Source organism: Ochotona princeps, chromosome 1, assembly GCF_030435755.1.
Source record: "Ochotona princeps isolate mOchPri1 chromosome 1, mOchPri1.hap1, whole genome shotgun sequence".
NCBI lineage: Eukaryota > Metazoa > Chordata > Mammalia > Lagomorpha > Ochotonidae > Ochotona > Ochotona princeps.
The window spans coordinates 110,846,263-110,861,523 of NC_080832.1; the positions used below are offsets into that span (position 1 = coordinate 110,846,263).

Here is a 15,261-nt window from a genome sequence, read left to right on the forward strand (position 1 = left end):
CTGAGGTGGGTGCTGGCACATGTCAGGGAGAAACCCCCGCCCCCAGCCCAGCTCTGCCGTCAGCTGCCCATCCAGGCGGCAAGGGTGGGAGTGGGCAGGCACACCGCATGGCAGCCCAGCGGGGACAAGCATTTGGTACTTTTTAGTTTGCAAAAGGAAGGTCATGGATCCAGGCTGGAAAGGGTGGGTCTTAGTGATTTAATCCTCTTGGATTACAATGCCGATGGAAATTCATTTATTTATTGGCTCACCTTTTTAAGAAGATTGGAAAACAGCTAAGTGGCAAGCATCGTGGTGGCCCTGCGGGGACACCTGTGACCAAAAGAGACAAATCCTTGTTCCTGGGGAATGTGTCCGCAAGAGACAGATCACAAACAGAATAAACTGGGGAAAGCTGGCCCTTGTCGAAATGCTAGCTGGTGATAAATGAAAAAAGAAAGGAAGTGAAAGGAGACAGAGGTAGCAGTCACCAGAGTGCGGGTACCTAGTAGGTCAGGGAGGGCTTCATGGGGGTGGCGTTTGACTCCAAGATGACAAAGGTGAGTGTGAAGATGGAGAAAAGGGAGACACACTTGTTGGACTGACAGAGGGCAGCCCACCTGGACACCCAGCTTCCCCTGCGATCCCAGGGATACATGCATGTCCAGCATCATCCATGCTTTTCAGCTGGAAACTAGGAGGGAGGCTGACGGGGCAGGGAACAGAAACCCAGACAGGAAAGGCCAGCACAAAGACATGGCCAGTGAACCCAGAGCGGGAGCCAGGACCCAGAGCTCTTGACCCTTTCCTGAAACATGTCTGCCCTGCCTGCCCAGATCTCAGCCGCCTCCTGCAGTGTGGTCTCCAGGATTCAGTCCACAGCTCACGGCCTTGGGGTCACCAGCTGGCTGCTCTGCTGCTCTGGGGGGCTGCCTGCCTGGGGTTCGTACTTGCCAGCCTTTCCCTGTCTCTGTCTCTGCCAGGTTCACCATCTGCCACAAGACTGAGGTCATGAAGAACACTCTCAACCCAGTCTGGCAGACCTTCTCCATTCCTGTGAGAGCGCTCTGCAACGGGGACTACGATCGGTGAGAGCATGCCTATCCTCCCTCCGGGCAGGATCCAGTCCTGCTGGCAAGTGTGCAGGGGCCTCCTAGGACTGTGGCACTGACCATAGTCACACACCCCACCCTGTCCTGACTGGCACCCCCTCCTGTGCATGGGAAAATCTCAAAGCTTGAGGTACAGGAAGTATCTGGCATTCCAGGGAAACCAACCATTGTCCCTGTGCCCAGGCCTGGGCTCAGCACCTTGTCTTTCATGGCCACCAGAGGAGGTTTGGAGAGGTATGGGACAGCTGTAGCTCCTGGCCCAGCCCGGGGAATTCTGGGAGTCAGGGTCCTGGGCCTCATTCCTGCTGGCCCCATTCCCAGCCAGGAGGGTTGAGGGGCTGTGCTTTCTGATCCCTACACTGTTATTACTAACATGTGTTAGCTGTTATCATGACTGTAGTTTGGCCCTATGACCAGAGAGGCCCATGAGCCTGGGTAAGCTCTGGCCTATCTGACCCTCAGTTTGCTAATCTGCAAAGTGGACATTCACACTGTCCACCTGGTGGGGTTGCTCTCAGGCTTCTGTAACACACGCTGCATGAGTAGGCATGCACAAGCCACACAACGCAGCGCTCTGTGCAAGAGCGTGTGTCTGCAGGCCCCTGCTGTGTGCATTGCGCAGGGAAGCTGGGAAGTCAGCAAGAGCAGAGCGCAGTCTCCACCCTGCACCCCACCACACAAGCCCACGCGCCCCTGGGGGACATTCATCCAGAAGTCATGCAAAGAAAGCTGCATCTGCACACTGCGGGGAGGGCCAGGGGAGGGTGGAGCTGCGTGAGAGCCCCGTGGTGCGGGTTGGGCCGTGGGAACGCATTCTGCTTTCCTGGTGACTGCTGCTGTTCAGCTGGGGAAGCTGGGGGTGGCGGGGAGACTCCAGGGCAGCACCATCCAGAAACTCTGTGTGGGCAGTGGGGTGGAGGGGTGCCTCTTTCCCTCCAGATCAGGTACTGATCTGAAACATTCGCAGGGACTCCTTTCCCTGCCTCTTGGCTGGGTCAGAGCAGCCACAGTTTGTCGCACAGGTGATCAGCATACACCTGTGCAGGTCCAGCCCTGGATTCCGTCTCCTGAAAGCTCAGGTGGCCAGGTGTGTGTGCAGATTTGCATAGCTCAGTAACTGTGCATGAGAAGGCTGGGGACACGCACTGGCACCGCACTGGACCCCTGTCACATGTCCTGGGGGTCCTGGAGCTTCTGCAGTCAGTGGGGGATGGGAGGAGACAAGGAAAGGCTGGGAGCTCAGGGAGATGGGGCACCTGCAGGCAGGGGCTCAGGAGGAATAGTTGGGATGGAGAGGAAGTGAGGAGTTTGGGTGGTGGATGGGAGCGTGTGATGGTTAAAATTTTGTGTGGTGGAAAGAATGGGAGGCCCTGGCACAGCTACCCTGATGCTGTCGGGTGACCAGATGACCCCTCCTCCTCTCCTGCCAAGGAAGGGCTCTCAAGAGCCCAGAACCCAATTTTGCCAGGGAAGGAGAGGGACAGCAAGATTCAGAACTTTGGTGTGCCTGCTGGGCCACTGAGCGGGTACACACTGTACTGTGTGAGAAGGCAGACCAGGCAGGCTCCCACCTGTCTCCCCCTCCCAGGCTGAGTGCCAGCCTCAGGTCCCTCCAGGCTGGTGGCAGCTCGGGCCTTTCTGCAGACCCAGACACAGATAGTCTGTGACGTGACTGACAGCCCGGTTAATCATAGGGACCAGGCATGTCACACCGGCTGCCCTAGTCCCAGCGTGAGCCACGTGCCCAGCAGTCTCTTAGGAGGTGCCAGCACTCCGAGGCCCCCAGGGCAGGCGGGCGTGGCCCCAGCACAGGAAAACAAGGCCACCATCCCTCTCTTCTCTCTCTCAGAGCCTCTGGCAGCCTCACAAAGCACGCTCGGCTTCACCCAGCAGTCACAGCGTCCAAGCCAGGCAGCCAGCCACACATTGCATGGAGAGTGCCAAGTCTCGCCGCCGGCGGCTCACAGGCCAGCGTGGAGACACAGGCTGCCATGATTGTGAGATCCCCAGTGGCACTTCCATGGCAGGCCCTGGGCTCCATCCCCCAACCCCCGCAAGCAGGTAGCTCCTCTTTGGGAGGCAGCACTAAAAGGTGCCACACCTTACCAGGAAGGAAACAGAGTCCTCACCCTACCTCGGGCTTGCTGGTGGCAACAGTGGGAGTAGGGCTAGGACTTCGGCACACTGCATGGCCAAAGGGAGAGGGAAGAGCAGTCAGGAAGACTCAAAGGAGCTTGATGCTTGCCCGTGGATGAGGCTGCAGGAGTCGTGGGGCCCATGGGGCGGGAGAAATGGAGAGTAATATGACCCTGACAGGGTCCCATGGATGTGGCTCTGCATTCCAGGGTTTTCCTTCACAGCTTACAGGCCATCCATCTACAAAACACCATCTTTTTTTTTCCCCCCAAAGACTTAACCTATTTGAAAGGCAGAATTGTTATACAGAGGGCAGGCAAGACACATAGAGAAACATTGTTCATCTGCTGGTTCACTCTCTGGGCGAGGCCAGGGAGCCAGGAACTCCATCCTGGTCTCCCATGTGAGTGGCAGTGGGACATTTTCTGCTGTCCTGTTAGGCATAATAGGAGGGAGCTAGAACAGAAGTGGAGCAGCTGGGATTCGAACCAGTGCACCAAGAGTAGATGTTGGCATCACAAGCAGCAGTTTACCTTGCTGTACCACCATGCTGGCCCCAGCATCGTTATCCTTAAATTTCAAAAATTTGAAAAGGAGCTGCTGCTGTTAAAAGGAAAGGAGGAAGAGGACAAAGGGAGCATGGGGTGGCTGTGGGCCAACTGAAGGGGCAGGGGTAGGATCTGGGGGTCTGCAGGGGAGGGGATGGCAGAGGCCAGCTGCCCAGGGCCTCATGGAGGATGCCACAGGTTAGGAGCAGGCAGGACAAGGATTTTGTTCAAGAGGAAGGAGGGGACCCAGGAGAGGGAGAATTGAAGCAGCAGGGCAGGCTCCCAATCAGTGATTGGTCAGCAGCTTTGCTGAGGGAGGGACTCAATTAGCATTATGTAAATTACTAGTATTTAGGACATGTTCCGACTAATCCCAGTGCATTACTGTACCTTATGAATGGCTCTAGAGGGTGGGAAATGGATGGTCAGTTGATGTCACTAGCCATAACAAGAAGGTACATTTCCCTTCTGAAGAAGTCACTTCCAGGCCAGCCCTCTGCCTTTACTGGGTCTCCACTCCATATGAGGGTGGGGGGCAAGGGGAAGTGTAGCTAAATAGAATTATAGTCAGAGGAAGAAGTGCCAGGGTCTGAGCTAGTCCTGCCCTCCTGTGAGGTAAAGCAGGATGAGAACACGGTAATTTGTCCGGCTGGGCTAACTTGGTGAGTAGATTTAAAGATAGTGACAGGCTGAGAGCCACGGCTTTTACTTGCAGGGCTGCTGCCTGGGTGTGACATGCCCCCAGTGAACTCTGAGAAGCTTCCAGGAGTTAAGGGCCTTGCTGCCTGTACCCAGAAAGGCTGAGCTTACACCCCATGGTGTACCCCAGAGCTGCTTGTACCCTTCCCAGGTTGAGGCTCTGTGTCCTGGGTCTTTTCATGCCAAACAAGATGTTCCTTTTGTGGGCTGCAGGGGCCCATTCCCTTGTCTCCCACACCAGAACCCTTGGGTACTGTCCTCAGAAATGACAGCCTGCCATCAGGCTCCATGGGGACTGGATACAAAGATTGAGAGCCAAGGCCTACAGGTCGCAGGTGGTGCCTGGAAGGAGCTGGGGCAGCAAGGGGGGTCATAAATGGAGCTGTCAGCCTGGGTGGTTATAAATGGAGCTGTCAGTCTGGCTCCCGGCTGGGGCCCGCTAGCTTTGGGGCACCACTGCCCCTCTCCCCCAACACTACATCCTGCTCAGAACGGGGGGTCACAGCCACTGTGTCAGTCTGACCCCCCCATGTCCACTGCCTCATTGATTCTCCCACCCAGTTGGACCTCTGGGATGGGCACAGGGGTCATCAGCATGGCCAGGGCTCCCTGGAAGATCCCCCAGTGCAGCAGGCAGGGTCTCACCCAGGGAAGGCTGGGCTCTGCCTGCACATGGGAATCAGTCGAAATCAGTGAAATCAGATGTTCAGAGTTGCTCTTGCCCTGTCGCGGTGGCCCTCCACACGTGGAAGGCAGCGACGACGTGGCTATCACAGGGCTATCCCCAAGCCAGGGGTCCTTCTGCAGACTCTGAGCTGTCACTATGTTGTCACCTGAGAAGCCAGTGCCAGTGATGGAGGAGAGGTGCCTGTCACTAGCGTCTGTGAAGGTCTCCGCCCCCACGTGGAGGCTAGGAGACATCAACCCTGGTTTGGGAGGTGGGGGGCAGTGGCAGGAGGCCCGGCCTGGGAGGGCAGGGCTGTGGGCTTGTTCTGGCTCACAGGTTCCCAAGCTTTGTGACTCTGAACAAATCCCCAGGGCTGGGGGAGGGGGATCCCTCAGCAGCAACCCTACCAGGTAGCCAGGCTTAGAGGTGCCAGTGAGGTCACAGGTAGGATGGTTTGTGTGGGAACAGGGAATTGCTGAGCCTAGGTTCCCAGGCAAGGGACCTGTGCCCTCTGGTTTAAGCGCATTTCACTTCAAAACCTGAGTGTGGCCCAGGGACATCGTGGTGAGAATGTACCACGCCTCCAGGTGTAAGGGGGATCTTGCTCATCTGTCTTGGTAGCCGCTGTGCCAGCCCTTGTTATCCCTCCTTTAACATGAGGGTGCATGGCTCAGGGTGGCAGCAGGTACCTGTGCGGCCAATGTCCGAGCCAGGACTATCCATCTGCACATTTTCCCTAGAGAGACATAGCTTTTGTTTCCTCGAGGAGTAAGGATCCCTGAAAGTCATGGGCACCTGTGCCGCTGGCTTCTCAGGAGTTGTGGTTTCCTCTGTACACCTGCCAGTCACACCTTCACTCCCCAGAGATGTGGTTTGCAGCTGTCCCTTGCCCACCTCTCTGGGGGAGGCTCATCGGAAGTGAGATAGCGCCTCCTGCTGGCAGCCGCGAAGCCCCCAGGCCACCTCCTGGCAGACGTGGAGATGGGCGGCAGCCAGGGCCAGACCCTGCGTTGTTCATATGAGACAGGGCACCAGGTAGAGCTGAAGGCTGGTGTACCGGCTCCCTCAGCCTCTCCCCGCTCGCCAGATTTCAACCCTGTCCTGAGGCCCTGGTAGCTCTCATCCCTGGGCATCCCCCAAGACTGGAGCAGCCAGCGCTGAGGGTTAACCAGCAGCCTTAGCGCCCTCCATGCAGCCTGGTCCGTTAGCCTGTTGCCATGGGAACGGGGCTAAAAATAAAATGGGTTCTGGGAGCCCAGCCCCATGCATAGAAGTCAAAACAAACTAATTAAAGCAGCTAGGCTAAAAAGCGAAGCTAATTACACCCTCACTCAGGAGCCAGTCGCAGGCGTGGACAGGCACAGCCAGATGTCTCCACTAGGCCCTCCTGTCCCCGGTCCCAACCCTGCTGTTCAGGGCCAGTCCCTCCAATCTGTGGTCCCACCAAGCACTCTCGCTGCTTAGCCCCGAGACCCTTGGAGAGCCACACGCCCACGGTCCTGTGGCACCCCAGTGGTCACACAGCATTTTCACCCCACTGGGGTGGCCAAGAGATGGTGGGGGGGGAGACATGCAGGGGGTGGGGGACTGAACGGATGTCTGAGCGCCTCCCTCTCCCCATACTCCTGGAAGCACCCGCCCAGTTTGCAGGGGTTGCCTCCTTCCCGTCAAACCTCTGCTAAAAGGCTCCCAGGGTTTGTTTGTTTCTTGTGCTGCCAGCTGGAATGGGAAGGATGTCCTGGCTTCTCCAGGTACCCAGAGCAGGAGACACAGCCCTGGTTTGGTCCCACCCAGGGCTTTTTGTCTTGCAGGACCATCAAGGTGGAGGTGTACGACTGGGACCGAGATGGCAGGTAAGCGGGTGAGAGGTGAGATGATGCCACGTGCGTGCAGGAGCTGCAAGGTGCTCGGCCTCCCCTGGGGAGGAGCTGAGTCTGGGGTCTGGGGGAGCACAGGGGATAAACCCTTGGGGCTTCCTGCTGTCCGTCATCGTGCAAGGTTGGGACTATGGGCTGAGGGGGTCTTCTATCAGAGAATGAGGGTGGGGCCAGGGGCTGAGGCAGGGCCTCTGGAGGCTGTGCCTGGCTGGTGCAAGGCCGTCCCTGGAGGGTGGGGGGCTTAGGGTGGGGACAGAGCCCATCCATATGACTGGGCCAGTGGAGCAGGCCTCCTGGAGTCTCAACCCGAGCCCTTTTGGATCCTGCTGTTCGCTGGAGCCCATCCAGACCTGTTGTCCTGACTGGTCACCCATACTGTGGCACCACTGAGGAGTCCTTCCTGAGTCAGTAGGGTGGGCAGCTGGCCCTGGCTCACCTGTGTGCTCTCCCAGGAGCTTGTCTTACCCCAAGGCCTGCTCCAGGGGCGCCAGGACCTACTCTACCTGCCCCAGCCCCTCCCTCTGCTCTTGAATGGCCTTACAGCTAGCAGAGCTGGCTTCTGCCCTGGTCCTTCACCTGCAGTATTTTCTTCCAGGTCAACAGGGGATAGCCAGCAGCTGCCACTGGACCCTGGCAAGGCTGTTGTAGTCAACATGCCAAGAGCTACAAACACATACTCAAAAGAGTGTGGGTGCATGCAGGGCCAAGGAGGATGCCCACCTCCAGGATGCCCCACCTGAACACCAAGGCCAGCGAGGACCACTGCCCTCTAACAGGGACAGTGAAAGTGAAGGGGCCAATTACACAATCAGTAGGAGTCCTGCTGTGGCCAGGGCTTGCTGCACTTAACTCAGACCTACTCCCTAAGGCGGGACACCCCGCTAGTTGCCTGATGGGACACAGCTCTGATTGTCTCTTTATTCTTATTCCTCTCTCTTTGAAAGTCAGAGTTACGAAGAGGGGTGGGGGCAGGGGAAGAGACAGATTTCCCATCTGCTGGTTCAGTCCCCAAGTGGCTGGACTCACCAAGAGCCTCATCTATGTCTCCCATGGGGGTGCAGGGACCCAAGCCCTCGGGCCAGCTTCTGCTGCTTTTCCTACACACATTAGCAGGGCACTGGATCGGAAGTGAAACAGATGGTACTTGAACCGGCAACTATGTGAGATGCCTGTGCCACAGGTGGTGGCCCTTTAATTGTCTTTTGAAAACATACTGGAAAAATGTCAAACATACAGAAAAGGAGTTTCAGGACCACCTTTTAGCTCATTATCTGATTCTTCCAGTTTAACAGTTATCACATTTTGCCATATTTGCTTTCTCTCTGTGTTGCTAAAGTCAGTGAAAGTAAAGTACATTGTGGCATTTTTACTTCTAAATATCCCATTGGAAATGTCTGAAAAATAAGAGCATTTTTCCACACAACCACAAATGCCATGACCACACCTGGCACCAAACAATCATTCCTGAATAGAATCCAGTACTCATTTTCTTTTCAAATCATTCTTGTTACCCTCCTCTCAGTACCTCTAACTGCAAATTTCTTTGAACAAGAATCCAAATAGAGGTGAATTCTGTTCCTCCCAGGCTGGGCCTGCGCATTCTTCCCAGGGACCCACCTCTCTGCTGGCAGGGGCGGCTGGAGTGAAGTGCCTAGACAGACCTGGGAGCCAGGGGCAGGGGTGTTGGGGAGCCTAGGCCTCGGGGTCTCAGCCACTTTCTTGCCTTGCAGCCATGACTTCATTGGGGAGTTCACCACGAGCTACCGGGAGCTGGCCCGTGGGCAGAGCCAGTTCAACATCTATGAGGTGAGGCAGGCGCTGGGCAGCTCCTGGACATAGAGGGCTACAGTTTATGCTGGGTAGGGGGTTGGGGGCTTAGGATGTCCTCCTGAGAGGCAGATACTATTATTGCATTTTGTCACTAGCAGTGTGAGAAATTGGTTGTGAATCATATGGTTACGTTTGATCAGTTTAAGTTCACTTCAGAAGAGGCAAACTACCCCGACTGGCCTGTCTCCCAGTCATTGGGTTATAGACATGCCACACATGCATGTGTGTATACACACACACACGAGAGGACTTCCAACAGGGTGAGGGTAGGCAGGTGTAAGCCTTGAAGTCCAGAGTTTGAGACGGCCCCCTGCCTCCAGTCGGAAGTTTCAGGAGCTGACTATCACATTTTCTAGGAAGGAGTTCAAGATCAGGGGCCGGGATGTTTCCACTGGCCTGGCCTGGGCTGGAGAGCCATGGGGAAGGCCATTGCATCTGGGAGAACAACACTGACTTCTCAGGGACCATTTCCACCTGCTAGTGTGTGCCTTCCCACCCCACATGCCCTCCCCAGCCCACATGCCCTCCCAGCCCTTGCCCTGAGCTGTGGGCATCACAGTTCACAGCCAATGCTCATGGTCCCTCGAGCTACTTCAGTTCCTGCCTTGACCTTGGCTAAGTCCCTGCACCAACACTGAGAGTGCCAGCAGTAAATGGGGCCCCACCCAGCCCAGGGCCACCGCTGGCATCTGTTGCCCTTCTCTGACCACTCCCCACCACCCTACCACATGCCCTGTCTGCACGCTAGGAGCCAACTCCAGCTTCACCTGCAGCTGAGCTCCCTTCGCTGCCTGGCCCTGCTTGTGCTGTACCCTGACTCCTGAGGGCAGGACAAGTGCCAGCCCTCCCTGCTGCCTCCCCAGCTGGCCAGGGCACCGCCACAGCCAAGTAGGTGCATGATCCCCCTTCCTCATCTCGAGTGACACTGACCGGGGGCTCTTGTGAAGGTGGGCGCGGGAGAATTGCTGGCCCAGCAAATTGCTTTGTTTTCCCACATCTACGTAGGGAGGGACTGCCTGTGCCTCAGCCTCCACCAGTGCAGGGAAGTTAAATCCTCACCTTTCTGGCTGCCTTTGTGTGTGTGTGTGGAGGGGTGGTTTCTAGGGAGTGGAGGGGTCAGCTATGATGTAGTTGGGTTTCCAAAGGGACTGGCACAAAGCCCTGGGGCCAGTTTGGGGAGGGGATGGGCTAAGGCAGGAAACATTAGCTGGATTCTGTTCTTTGCAGTCTGTCCGCTTGTCCCGGTTGGGATCCACTGTCGTTGCAGCCTTGCTTTGATGACCTGCATACCTAGTACGCACTCACCCAGCACTCCTTCTGCCCCTGTGGCTGTGGTAGATTGTGGCGATGCTAGGCAACCCCCTTAAAGACCTGAGGTCCCCGCGGGGCTGGATGATGATTCCATCACTGCTGAATCAGGTGGCAGGCCCTGGAGGGATCTGTGCTGGGGGGCCTGGGGGCTGGCTCCCCTACCAGCAAAGGAGGTGGCTTAGCAGGGTGCCGGGGTTTCTAGGATGGCCTCTAGAGGGCGCTGGGCCCCCGTGCGGTACTGAAGAGGCGGGGTGTCGGGGAGGGGAGCGCAGGACTCTTGACACCACACAGGGCATTTCCTAGGTGCCCGCTTCACACATACAACTGAGAACAAAACCAGGGCTCAGACATTGAAATGGCCAGTTTAGAGGGAGGACTTATGGGTTCCAGGCTGATGTTAGGATAGCACAGAAGGGTTCCAAGAACTGTGCATGTGGCCAGGCCCAGAGCCCTGAGATCCTTCGTCATTGCTCTTGGACAGACAGCTGCTTGGAGAAATTGGGGATGCACCAGGTGGGACGGGCTGGGGGACCCAGGCACAGTGACGTCTTGGGCTGGGGTCATGTGTGGCCCCTTGGCGCCTTCTGCAGGGCAGAAGAGGGTGCAATAAGCTACTCCTGGGCCACCCCCTAAGCTCCGTGTCTGCCACCTGGCTTTTTGCACCTGTACCCCTCCCACCCCCGCCTCCCCATCAGCTCCTCTTTCCTTCTGTGTCTAGTGGGTCCCTCTGACTCTTCCCCCAGCACACACTCTTCCCCAGTCACTTTTCCCTAGTACTGTCTGGCCATTGCTCAGCACCTGTCCCCCCTGCCCCTCTCCCCACCAGGAGAACCTCTCACCGGACTAGTGGTAGCAGTGATGTTTTTAAATTACAGTAGCAGTAACGTTTTTAAATTGCACCTGACACTCCTATAGCACTTACCGCCTTCTCAGCTCTGTAGTTGCTTTCCTTCATTTCCTCCCACACCTTTCTATGAGGGAGGTACATTCGGCAGATGAGGAGGCAGAGGCACATGGAGGCCATGGAGTTGTCAGGTGGCAGAACTGCATACACGTTCCCCAACCTCCTTCCTCTTCCCCTTGCACATACCTGCACCGGTGGCTTGCATCCTAGAGCCTGCTGGGAGCTGGCCCCTGCCAGCTTCCGACGTTCCGCATGACATTCCAGGCTGTCGACCAGCCAGCCCCACGTATGCTTCCCTCCTGTGGTTCTGCAGTCCAGCTGGAACCCAGTGCTGGGCTTCTCCATGACATCTCCTCCTGCCCAAGGCTGCCTGGCCCTCAGTCCGCCCTCAGTACCACCTTGCCGGACACTTCTCACTCTGCCTTCTTGGTGGCCTTTGTCACTGCCCTGGGGATATTTCTTGTTTGTCTCACAGAACTGATGGAGATGTGTTTGTTACGGGGGTGGCACCATTGGCCTGGGGACTGAAATCCTACTTCTTTCCTTTCTGCCTGCCTTCTTTCTTTCATTTGAAAAGTAGAGGGGCAGGGAGAGACAGTGAGATCTTCCATGTGCTGGTTCATTCCTCAAATGGCCACCACAGCCTGGGCTAGGCCCGGCCAAAGCCCGGGGCCAGGACTCCATCTGCATGTCCCACCTGGATGATAGGAGCCCAAGAACTCAGGTTATCATCATCTGCGTCCCCTCGTGCATGAGCAGGGACCTGAACTGGTGCTCTAATATGGGGTAGCAGCGTCTGAGACAGTTCAACCCACTGCACCCCGAGGCCCACCCCTGGAGGCCAGGCTTATATTCCAGTCACTCTGGCCTGACTTGGGGGGTGAGGGGAGACACTTGGCATCTCAGAACATAGTCTTCTTATTTCCAGAAGTAGGTTCAGTAGTCATTCAACACCGATGATCTAGACACTGCTGCAGCCACTCTGCCAAGAGCAGGGCTGCGGGAGAGGGAAGAGAAGTTGGTCAGATGTGAAAACCTCCTGGCTTGGCTTGACAGCACCTTGGGTGTAGGTTATACCCAGATTCCTTATGCTTAGAGAACCAAGTTAGACCCCTCAGGGAGCTCCCGGGGCCCAGGGCCTCTCTCGGCTCAGGGATACTCAACCTCGGTGCTGCCGACCCTTTGGCCTGGACCATGCTTTGTGCCGGCCCTCTTCTCGCTTCCGCCTAGCTGTGACAATCCAAACAACTGGGACATGACTGAATGTCCCCTCTGCTAAGAGGGCAAAACCAACCCTAGTGGGCACCGCCACCACAGAGCTGGCCTATAGGCCAGCCCTGTGATTTGTTCTCTGAGGATGGCTCTGGATGAGCTGCGGAATGTCCCAGTGAGATGACAACTAAGGAGTTTGCAACTGGCCAGCCAGGGTGACAGCGGTCACTAACAGGAACCAGGGGGTGGTGGCAGGTCTCAAAGGATGAGTTGGGAGAGCAACAGAACAGGAAACAGCCTGGGCACACAGCAGGCTGGTGCCAAGGGGGCCACTTGGCACCACCAGCCTTTCTTGACCTTGTAAGCAGGGCCGGTTTGGAACACAGCAGGAAGGAAAGCTAAAGAAATATTCCTGGTGCATGTGAGCATGGATCCCAAGTTCCTGAACACCAGTTTCTCCCCAGACTTCCCTCTGCCCTGCTCCCCCTGGCTCCACCATGGCTAAGGCCACGTGTGGGCATTGGGGGAAGCCCTGAGGGCCAGCCCAGATGGTCTGGAAATAGCAACCTGGTTTCTTCATCAGGTGGTGAATCCAAAAAAGAAAATGAAGAAGAAGAAATACGTGAATTCTGGCACAGTGAGTAGACACTGCTGTCTGTAGTGGGGGTGGGGTGGGGTGAATTCTTCGGCTCCCTGGCTCTGTGTGTGTGTGTGTGTGTGTATTTGCACGTGTGTGCATGCGCACCTGTGGGGAGTGCAGGCTGAGTGTCTGTGCAGACCACACATGGCAAGACCTGGACACAGGATACAGAGTTGCATGGAGAAACGCCCAGGGGGACTTCCGGCAGTGAGGAAGAGGAAAAGGGGTGGCGTTCCTGGGGCCCCTGCCCTGGGAATTGCCCAGCGTGGTGCTGTTCACAGGTGGTTTCCTTGAGAGGTAGATTTCTCATCCCTTGTCATGAAAGAGGAAACCCAGGCTGCCAGCACAAGGTGACTCAAGCACGGTCACACAGCTAAGGGCGTGGTCAGGGTGGGGCAGACACCACCTTGGACTCCAGATCTGGTCCTGCCTAACCATGACCACGCTGGGATGGCACCTTGCCCCAGGGTCTGCAGGGGGTCTGTCATTAGAACATTCTCACCTGTGCTCATCTGATATTGACTGAGGGCTACTCTGGGCCAGCCACTGGTCAAGACATTGGGAAAATGACTGGTACAAGTCAGGTCCTCAACTCAGGGAGGCCTTTGTGGGAGGCAGCAGGGAGCAAATACTACGATCTCTGACAAAGCTCCCCGGATGAAGACGTAAGAATCATGAGTCAGGGCTGAAGTCACCCCTGGAAGGAGGCTGTGATCAGCCGGGTGCCTAACAGGGTGAGGGTGGGGGACACGGTGGGCGGGCTCTCCCGGACCAGCTTGTCACACACCTGTCAGGCTCTTGGGCTTAGTCCTCCCTGCCTCTTCCCAGGCAAGCTGATTCTGCCCCCAGAACGGGGCTTGAACCTTTGTAGTAGTAGTTCTGCTGGGATAACTTGTTCCTTGCTCCTGCCGGAGGAGGTAGAAAAGCAGAGATTTCCACTTCAAGCAGAGTTCCTGGGGGCTTCAGTTATATGGGGTGGTGGTGAGGGGAGAGGCCAGGCCACTCAGGGGTGGGCTGGGGGTAGGATGGTGGAGGCTGAGAGACTCCGGGGTGATGCACAGTGGGTGCGTGCTGGCTACAGACGCCTCCCAGGGCTAAGCGTGCATGGCTCGTGGCAGCATGGGACTTGTTGCCATTGGCAGAAGACTCCCCCACACACATACTCTTCCACACTGCACCCCGAGACAGCGGTCGCCCTTTCTGGGCTGCAGATTGGCGTCTAGGTTAAGTTCCCCACTATGTCACCTCTTTAAGCCTCAGTTGGCTTGGCTGTAAAATGAGGGTGATAGTACATGCTCCCTGGCATCTCCCAGGCCCTGCGAGCCCAGCTGGCTCATACCGACTCCTGGATAAGTGTCAGCACTCTACATCCTGCACTCCCCCGCACCCCTCCCTCCACTGACCAGGCCCCCTTTTGTTTTCAAGGTCACCCTGCTTTCTTTTGCTGTGGAGTCGGAGTGTACCTTCCTGGACTACATCAAAGGAGGGTGAGAAGAATGCCGAGTGTGGAGAGGAAGGGGCCCCCCACACCCATGTGACCAGTGCCCTCCCCACCCCTGCCTCCCCTTTGAGGCCCTGGCCGAAGCTGTGGTGCTGGGCTGTGAGCTGCAACAGCTGGCCCCAAGCCCGGCCTGGATCCCCAGGGCCAGAGCAAGCTCCAGGACCCAGGAGACCCCTGGGACATGGCAGGTCCCCAGGCAGACACAGAGGAGGAGGGAATACAGGATAGGAACCCTGTAACTAAGAGAGCCAGGGAGGCACTGAGGGTGGGAAGAGCCGTGGCCCAGGAGTCAGGCCCATAATGGAGGCCTCTCTGTGTGAATTTGCTGGGTTGCTTGGGGCAAGCTGACCTCCTTGATGTCCTTGTCCTACTGTGTATATAGAGGTCATGGTAGGTGAGTTTTCAGGACCTCTGACCTGTGTGTGTGTGTGTGTGTGTGTGTGTATTCCCAGGTCTCTGACCTCTGTGTGTTGTTGTTGGTGGTGAGGCGGGGAGGCGAATTAACCTGCTTTGTGTTGTCTGGGTCCCGAAAGGGGAAGTGGGATTGGGGGTGGGGGAGGTGGGATTGGGGGTGGGCCGGGGACATAATCCCAGGCCAACACAGGCAGAGCAGAGAAGCCAGGAGCCGCCAACAGCTCCTGAAATGAACCAGGCCCCAAGATGAGGACTACTTGGCATGCTTACTGCCAGCACAGGTGCCAGGCCAGGGTGTGGGTGGCTGAGAGCCCACAGGTGCAGGCAGGTGAGCTGCTGCACCTGTCTGGAAAGGAGACAGGCAGGGGCCACTGCCAAGGTTCAGCCCAGCCAGGCAGGTGCTTGGCTGCCTGGTTCTGCCAAGAAGAGGG

General features: G+C 56.9%; 1 protein-coding gene across 2 annotated transcripts in view; it reads left to right on the top strand.

The window, feature by feature from the left end:
- Window positions 1-15,261, top strand: part of CPNE5 (copine 5) — a 64,943-nt gene that overhangs the window by 41,963 nt on the left and 7,719 nt on the right. For both annotated transcript variants that reach the window (XM_036493838.2, XM_004590325.2), the window contains 5 exons: window positions 963-1,067; window positions 6,953-6,994; window positions 8,749-8,824; window positions 12,859-12,912; window positions 14,341-14,402. In XM_036493838.2, coding sequence (XP_036349731.1) covers window positions 963-1,067; window positions 6,953-6,994; window positions 8,749-8,824; window positions 12,859-12,912; window positions 14,341-14,402 — 339 coding nt within the window. The remainder of the gene's footprint in view (window positions 1-962; window positions 1,068-6,952; window positions 6,995-8,748; window positions 8,825-12,858; window positions 12,913-14,340; window positions 14,403-15,261) is intronic.